This window comes from Triticum urartu, chromosome 3A, assembly GCF_056163025.1.
Source record: "Triticum urartu cultivar PI428250 chromosome 3A, HENAU_Tu73, whole genome shotgun sequence".
In the NCBI taxonomy this organism is placed as follows: Eukaryota; Viridiplantae; Streptophyta; class Magnoliopsida; order Poales; family Poaceae; genus Triticum; species Triticum urartu.
In genome coordinates this window covers 122,739,830-122,748,525 of record NC_141875.1, presented here as the reverse complement: position 1 = coordinate 122,748,525, position 8,696 = coordinate 122,739,830, and the positions used below count along the sequence as shown (strand labels likewise).

General features: G+C 49.7%; 1 protein-coding gene across 1 annotated transcript; it reads left to right on the top strand.

Annotated features, from left to right (window-relative positions):
- The first annotated feature begins 335 nt into the window (after positions 1-335).
- On the top strand, positions 336-2,980 carry LOC125543216 (cytochrome P450 710A1-like). The gene has a single exon (XM_048706486.2). The coding sequence runs from the start codon at positions 614-616 to the stop codon at positions 2,741-2,743; it is 2,130 nt and encodes a 709-aa protein (XP_048562443.1). The 5' UTR covers positions 336-613; the 3' UTR covers positions 2,744-2,980.
- The last annotated feature ends 5,716 nt before the right edge of the window (positions 2,981-8,696 follow it).

Below are 8,696 nucleotides of genomic sequence, written 5' to 3'. Positions count from 1 at the left end.
TATCTTACATCGAAACCGCTCCATGCACGATACCTGTGCCCGACGTATGCAAGACATGTAAATCCAGCCGTCGGTGCTCTTTCAGCCACGCATGTCCGGCCGTTTTTAATCATCGTGTGTGAATCGTCCGAATTTTGCTGTGTGCATGGCACGACTCATCCTACACAGGAGTAGGAATCTTGTTCCTACGACCCAAAAGACTTATGCCTCCTTTGGTTCATAGGATAGAAATTTTATAGGAATAGAAAAATCATAGGAAGTGAGATGACATGCATCTCAATTCCTATAAAGGAAGAGATGTCATTTGATGCATAGGATAGGAATTTTTTCATTAAGTTTAGGCTAATGTTTTTTTCCCTCCAAAATGTGAAGGTTTGAATCCTATCCTACACAGGAATAGGAATCCATTCCTATAAACCAAAGGGCGTCAAAGGAATTTTTCCTTTGCAAATCCTATCCTATAGAATTCCTATAAAATTCCTACAAACCAAAAGATTAAAAAGAACTTTTCCTACAAAATTCTTATCCTTCAGAGTTTCTACACCATTCCTCGCTGTGCTTGCTGAATGATTGTAACAGGGTGTTAATTTCTTAATAAAGCTCCCATGATTCGATGCAAAAGAAGAAGAAAAAACCCAAAGGACCTACACGACGAGTAATTCAGTCTCTGGAAACATTCCGGCGGCAAAGCAGCAAGCCTCTCCCTTTTTCAAAATCCGGCGACATGCCTGCGTGCCAGTGTGCGCCGCCCCGCCCATCCCATCCCATCCCATCCCTGTCGCCACCACCAACTTCGGATCTTCGTACCTCCCCATGCCCTTCCCGTGCAAAACGCCATCCAGAAGCACGCGGCCACGTCCCCCGGCCTTTTCCCGTCGCGGCTTCTGCTTCCCCCGTCTGTCTGCGCGCCTCGTTTCTTCCACCCCGCGGCCGCGCGCAGCGACTGCAGGCCACCAGCCAATCCGCCCCGGCCCGTGCAGCCAGCCCAACACAACCCAGCACGGCCGCCACCACCTTTCGTTTTCCCAGCGCCACCCAGCCAGCCTTTGACCGCCGGCTCCCACTCCAACCTTCCTGCTTAAATACGCCGTCCCCGGTAGACAGACCGGTTCAATACATTTCTCGTGTTCTTTTGGTGTGCAGGCCAGGGAGAGCTCCAGCCCTGAGCTCCACGATAACCTCAGCGAGCCAGCATTGGGCGGGCGCAATGGCGGAGCTGCTGCGAGCGGCCGGTTTCTTTGACCTGCGCGGCGCGGCGCCGTTCGTCGTGGCAGCGGCGGTGGCGATGTACTTCTTGGTCGAGCAGCTGTCCTACCTCCGCAAGAAGGGCCCGCTGCCCGGCCCGTCGCTCGTCGTGCCGTTCCTCGGCAGCGCCGTGCGCATGATCCGCGACCCCACGGGGTTCTGGGACGCGCAGGCGGCGCGGGCCAGGGAGTCCGGCGCCGGCCTCGCCGCGGACTTCCTGTTCGGCCGCTTCATCGTCTTCGTCCGCGACTCGGAGCTGTCCCACCGCGTCTTCGCCAACGTCCGCCCCGACGCCTTCCACCTCATCGGCCACCCCTTCGGCAAGCGCCTCTTCGGCGACCACAACCTCATCTACATGTTCGGCGAGGACCACAAGGACCTGCGCCGCCGGATCACGCCCAACTTCACGCCGCGCGCGCTCTCCACCTACGCCGCCATCCAGCAGCGCGTCATCCTGGCCCACCTCCGGCGGTGGCTCGACCAGAGCGCCGCCACCGGCGAGGCCATGCCGATTCGGGTGCCCTGCCGCGACATGAACCTGGAGACGTCGCAGACGGTGTTCGTCGGCTCCTACCTCTCCGAGAAGGCCAGGGAGCGGTTCGCCAAGGACTACGCCCTCTTCAACCTCGGCCTCATGTCCGTCCCCGTCGACCTGCCCGGGTTCGCGTTCCGGCGCGCGAGGCTGGCCGTGGCGCGGCTCGTGCGCACGCTCGGGGAGTGCGCGCGGAAGAGCAAGGCGCGCATGCGCGCCGGCGGCGAGCCGGAGTGCCTGGTGGACTACTGGATGCAGGAGACGCTGCGGGAGATGGACGAGGCCGCGGCGGCGGGGCGGCCGCCGCCGGCGCACACCGGCGACGAGGAGTTCGGGGGCTTCCTCTTCGATTTCCTGTTCGCCGCCCAGGACGCGTCCACGTCCTCGCTCTGCTGGGCGGTCTCCGCGCTCGACTCCCACCCGGACGTGCTCGCCCGCGTGCGCGCCGAGGTGGCCGCGGCCTGGTCGCCGGAGTCGGGCAAGCCGATCACCGCCGAGAAGATCCAGGGGATGAGGTACACCCAGGCGGTGGCGCGGGAGGTGGTCCGGCACCGGCCGCCGGCGACGCTGGTGCCTCACGTCGCCGGCGAGGCGTTCCAGCTGACGGAGTGGTACGCGGTGCCCAAGGGGGCCATGGTGTTCCCGTCGGTGTACGAGTCGTCGTTCCAGGGGTTCGCCTCGCCGGACGCGTTCGACCCGGAGCGCTTCTTCTCGGAGGCGCGCCGGGAGGACGTGGCGTGCAAGCGCAACTTCCTGGCCTTCGGCGCCGGCGCGCACCAGTGCGTCGGCCAGCGGTACGCGCTGAACCACCTCGTGCTCTTCCTGGCGCTCTTCGTGTCCGTCGCCGACTTCCGGCGGGACGGCACGCCGGGGTGCGACGAGCCGGTGTACATGCCGACCATCGTGCCCAGGGACGGCTGCGCCGTGTACATGGAGCAGCGCTGCCGCACGTTCCCATCCTTCTGAGCTGGTCCGTCTTGGGTCCGTCCTCTTGTCCCCTTCGCCCTCTGCTCTCGCCCCTTCCTCTTTCATGTCGATGTGATGAGTTGTTGTCCAGCGCGGGTTGGTCCATTCATCAGTTTATTGTTTTGTTTGTCATTGGTTTGCTGCTGGCCGGCGGGCCGCATGCGTCATGTGCTGATATTGTATTGGGGTTAAATTGGCCATGTCTGAAATCTGAAATGGAATTGCACGATTTGACTATTTTGCTTGACTGTTTCTAGTCTTGGTCTCCTGTTTGGATAACTCATCGGTACGACCAGTCTAAGCTTAGGTCACTTTGGTTTGCATTTTTGTTGTTGATGAAAACACAGTAACAGCATGAGCATCCTGCGAATCAATCTGTGATTGAGTTGGTTAGGTGGACAGTGATATCCTTAACCCATCAGGGTTCAAATCCTGGTGCTCCCATTATTCCTGGATTTATTTTGGGATTTCCGGCAATACGCTTTCAGTGGGAGAAGACGTTCCCGTCGACGACGAGGCGCCTACGGTGACTTCGTAAATCTCACAAGATGATATGCCGGCTCAGTCTCTCGGAGGTGTTCATAAGGATAGGGTGTGCGTTGTGCGTTCATAGGGGTGAGTGTATGCGCGTGTATATGAGCGCTTGTGTCTGTACTGATGCTCAAAAAAAAAACAGCATAAGCATCCTGCTCCTATGAGCACAGAAGTTGACCAACATGACATGCCATCAAAGAATAAAGAAAATCTAAAATAAATTTGTAAAATACGATCACTTATGACAAGTCTATAATTTGAACTCGGATGATTAGGTTCCACCACAAAAAATTCTTACCATTTAAGTTAAACTCAGTCGCTTTGTTTGCATATAATTCAGATGTACAAAAGCAATATTTTAATATAAAGTATTTCGTCCAACCGATGGGAAACGCGTGAACTTTATTATGCACGAGTATCTTGGAAACTACTGTAATAGGGGCCGACCCTATGATGGGCAACGTCTTCTAATATCATATAGTATATGCATGTTCCCTAAATATATACGCATGTGCGTTGCGCTGCAAGATTTTCTGCCAACTTGTATAATCTAACTACTCCAAAATGTATTAACTATTTTCTAAGAGCATGCAAGAGGATTGTGTGCCATTGTATTAAGTGGGAGAGAACGGTTTAGTTACAAGAAACACTCAACTAGCCACAAACGGTCATCGTAGCCATCTAATAGCATGCTAAGGAATAACTCGCTAAATAATTTTGTGTACAATACCTCACCAATAGCACGTTAATAGTAGATTTTAAGGACGGCACTTTTTTGCCACAATGCGTTTTTCTTTCTACCGAGCTTTACACACAACCAACACCCCGGACTACTCTCTACACATCCTATCCACACGCACAAGCTTCCAAAGCGCAAATTCTGCTTACGTCTGACTCCAAATGTACGTCCCCGCGGAGGCATCATTGTCAAGCACTGTCTTGTTACATTCTAGCCAGATGATGAGCAAGTTAATCTCAGTAAATTGGTTTTCTGGGTTAGTTGCGAAGATGGCGTGCCACCAATCACATAATGTGACGAGGTGTAAGTGCATCTAGTGCCACCCCTAGTTGGTTTTGGAGTATTGACGACAAACCTAGTTGAGGGACTAATGTGTTTGTGAGAATTGCAGGATAACACAGGTAGAAGTCCCTCATTGATTCGGTTTTTCTACCAGAGATGACCCCTAAAAATGTATGAAGACATTGATGTCAAAGGTGGTATATGAAGATATTCACATTAAAGACTATGACAAGAGAAGACACAGCATGAAGCCTATGGAGCTCGAAGACTTAGATCTTTCGTAGTTCTTTTTCTTCTATGTTGAGTCATAGGAACCACCGTACTGTGAAGTGGGGTCCAAAAGAACCAGTCAGAATGACTGAAGTGATGCTTAAACAAAATATATGCCTTCGAGTGAAGACTATGAGAGCGAATCTTGTCCAGAGTCGGACAAGTCAGCTTTGCTTATAGCCAAAGTAAAGTTGCCGTGTGAGTTTGAAATCTGACCGTTGGAACACGTGTCAGTTCCTTAGTGACCCAGGGTCATTTGGGACAAATCAGGTCGGGTTGCCTAGTGACTATAAATAGCCCACCCCCTACAACCATAAACGGTTGGCTGCTCAGATTCAGAGTACGGCTTTTGTCGTTTGAGAGCAACCCACCTCGAAGCCTTTGAGAGAGAATTCCTTGCGAGGATAAAGCCCTAACCACCCAGAGCCAAAGAGAATTAGGCATCACTTAAGTCTTCTTGTCTGTGTGATCTGAAGACTTATTACACTTGAGGACTGTGCATCCTCCAGCCGGTTAGACGTCGCGTTCTGAGCATCCAAGAGACATTGTGGATCGCCGGTGAACGAAGTCTGTGAAGGTTTGGGAGTCTACCTTGAAGACTTACCAGAGTGATTGGGCGAGGTCTGTGTGACCTTAGCTCAAGGGGAATACGGTGAGGACTGGGTGTCCTGAGCTGCGTGTTCAGGACTAGGTGTCCGGGACTGTGTGTCCTTAGGTTTAAATACCTAGCCACCCTAACCAGACGTATAGTTTTCACAGCAACTGGAACTGGTGCAACAAATCATTGTCTTCAACGAGTCACTGGTTTCATCCTTCCCTTCTCCTTACTTACTGTTACTCCTTGTGAAGTCATTGTATGTCTGCACTATCTTTTGTCTTCACTGAGTGACTATGTGATCTGTTTGGCTTCTTAATATCTTCCTACCTGATCCTTACTACCTAGCTGCTATTAGTCATTGTGCTTTCACTTCATTGAATACATGACTATGGTTTATCTAGTGTAGTCTACTGCATGGTAATAGGTTTATTTCTATCGTTTGTCTTCGAAACTTCCATGTTTTGAAGACTTTCATAAAAATCGCCTATTCACCCCCCCTCTAGTCGATATAACGCACTTTCAATTGGTATCAGAGCAAAGTGCTCCCTTGTTCTGTGTGGTTCGGTTTAACCACCTGAAGTTTTAGCTATGTCGACTGCAGGGATAATTAAAGTCTCCGCTGTGTGCCCCGTCTTCGATGAAACTGAATATCCCTACTGGAAGAATAAGATGCGCATGCATCTTGAAGCCATTGACGTCGACCTATGGTATGTCGTCAAGAACGGTGTTCCCAAGGCTGGAGAAGGTGTCACTGCTCCTGATGTCAAGAAGTTCGTTCAACTGGACTCTACTGTCAAGAATATCATCTGTGGTCATCTGACCAAAGGACAGTATGGCCGTGTGAGTGCTTTGAAAACATCTAAGCTGGTCTGGGACTGGCTCTCCAAGGTCAACGAAGGCGTCTCAACCCAGAGAGATCAGAGAATCAGTGTCCTTCGCAACCTCTTCAGCCGCTTCAAGCGAAATGACAATGAGAATGTCCAGCTCACGTTTGACCGACACACTGACATCACAAATGAGCTTCAAGCCCCCGGCGCCACTGAGATCACCAAGCATGAAGTCATCAAGACACTACTGAGATCACTTGACAGTTCGTTTGACAGCCTAGCCCTGATGATTTAAGAACGACCTAATTTCAAGACACTCGATCCGTCCGACATACTTGAGAGGCTCAACACACATGAGTTTCAGCTTTCTGAGAAAAGAGATATCTACGGTTCAAACTATGGGCGAACTCGTGCCTTGAAGGCAAAAGCTGTCTCCTCATCTGAAGAAGAATCTGACAACAGTTCTGATGATCCTGAAGACATTGGAAAGGAACTTGCTATGCTTGTGAAGAAGTTCTAAAAATTCACCAAGAAGAAAGGCTTCAGAAAGTCTTCACGATCAAGCTCAAGGAATGATGAAGCTTCTGCTCATGACTACAAGAAGAAAACATGCCACAAGTGCAAGAAAACTGGCCACTTCATCTCTGAGTGTCCGCAGTGGGACAATGAGAACAGAAAGAAGAAGAAGAGCAAGGAATATGACTCTGACGACAAGAAGAAGAAGAAATACTCAAAGTCCTCTTCCAAGTCTTCCTCAAAGTCTTCATCACACAAGAAGAGCTCATCTGGCAAGGCACGTGCGTTTGTCGGCAAGGAAATGGATTCAGAGGAGGAGTCCGCTTCTGAGGAGGCGGAGGTGGAGTCTGAGGAGGAGTCCGATTCTGGCGTTGCAAGTCTGGCTACAGCATACGTTGCCAAGTCCATCTTCAACACTGAAGACAATGACTTCACCATCGACACCGATGCAAATGACAAGGACTACTCTGCTCCTACCTACTGCTTCATGGCACGCGGTGCCAAGGTAAACACACGCACTACTCACTATCAAACATCTAGTGACGATGACTCTGATTGTGATTCAAGACCCAGCTACAAAACACTTGCTAAAATTGCAACTGAACAACAGAAAGCCATGAAACATATTCAAAAACTATTAGACAAAAGCGATGATCTGTTGGGCACTGAAATGACTCGATCTGAGTCCTTAATTGAAGACATAAAAAATCTTCATGTTAAGTATGAGGAACTTGAAAGTCGTCATGAAACGCTCTCAACAACTCATGAAAAGCTTTCCTATGATTATCTTCAAAGGAAGCAAGATCTTGAGAAATTGAGAGCGGCTCATGAAGATCTTCAAAAGGAAAACGAGTCACTTCGCGCCGAACAGATCAGTTCCGCTCAGGAAGGATTTGAATCACCATGTCCTAAATGCATTGAGCGTGATAATGCTACTTCTGTTGCTGAATGTTCTACTGTTGCTACTGTTGCAATTTCTTCAACTGTTGATGTGGTAACTAACCCCTCTGCTGAGGATACCACTGCTATTGCTGATGAGAATGCTAGGTTGAAGACATTGCTTGAAACAGGGATGTACAAAAGTCTTAAAGGGCATCAGACACTATGTGATGTCCTCAAAAGGCAGATTCTGAATCGAAACCCGAGGAAAGAGGGTGTTGGGTTCATAAGGAAAATGAATGCTGATGGATCTTACTGAAAACCCGAGCAGTATCCCAAAACCACATGGGTTGCTGCAAAGGAACCTTCAGCTGATCCATCCAATCTATCTGGCTTCACTTGTGCTAACCCCATTGTCATCGATGAATCCTTTGATACAAACTATAAACTGTTTAAGAATCAGAATGGTGAAGTGTTTGCCAGGTACATTGGTACTAACTGCAGGAATGGACCGCCTATGAAGAAGATCTGGGTGCCCAAAAGGTGTTTGGAAAATCTTCCTGTGAATGTCATCATGACACCACAGATGAAGAAGACAAACCCCAGATCACAGGCTTCATACGGCCCAAAGGCTTCATACAGACAGAGGACTCACCTTAGTCGCACTAACGCAAATGTTTTGCAGGGAAACCATACTCAGGCCTATGAATATGAGCGCGGTTCATCGAACCGCCATGTTCATAAGACCAAAAACTATTCTGCTTATTCTTATGAGTATTATTGTCCGCCTGCAAGACTTTTTGCTAGGGCTCCAAAGCCAAAGTTTTCAGACGCTGCACTTAGACTTATCGCTTCTAAGCCACCCTTGAAGATGTGGGTGGTTAAGAAGGCTTAACTCTCTTTTGCAGGGAAAGGTCTCCAGCAGAAAACCAAAATCTTCTGACGCTATTGCTGGGGACCTTAAACATCTTGTAGGCTGCAAGATCAAATGCCCGAATGGTCTTACTATGTACTTCGTTCCTGAATCGCTTGCTACTCTCCCTATCAGTCCTAATCTGGATCTAAGCTTTCATAACCCACTGGTTCGTCAAATGTTTTTGCTTCACAATTCTCTTCGTGAAGCCTATCCCCTAACTGCACTGTAGGGTACGACACCAGCGTCTATAGAATGGATTATTGATAGTGGGTGTACAAATCACATGACTGGCAAAAGAAGCCTTCTTATGGACTCAACCTTACGTCCATCCGACAAGAGCCACATCACATTTGCTGACACTAGTAAAAGTAAGGTATTGGGTCTAGGTAGAG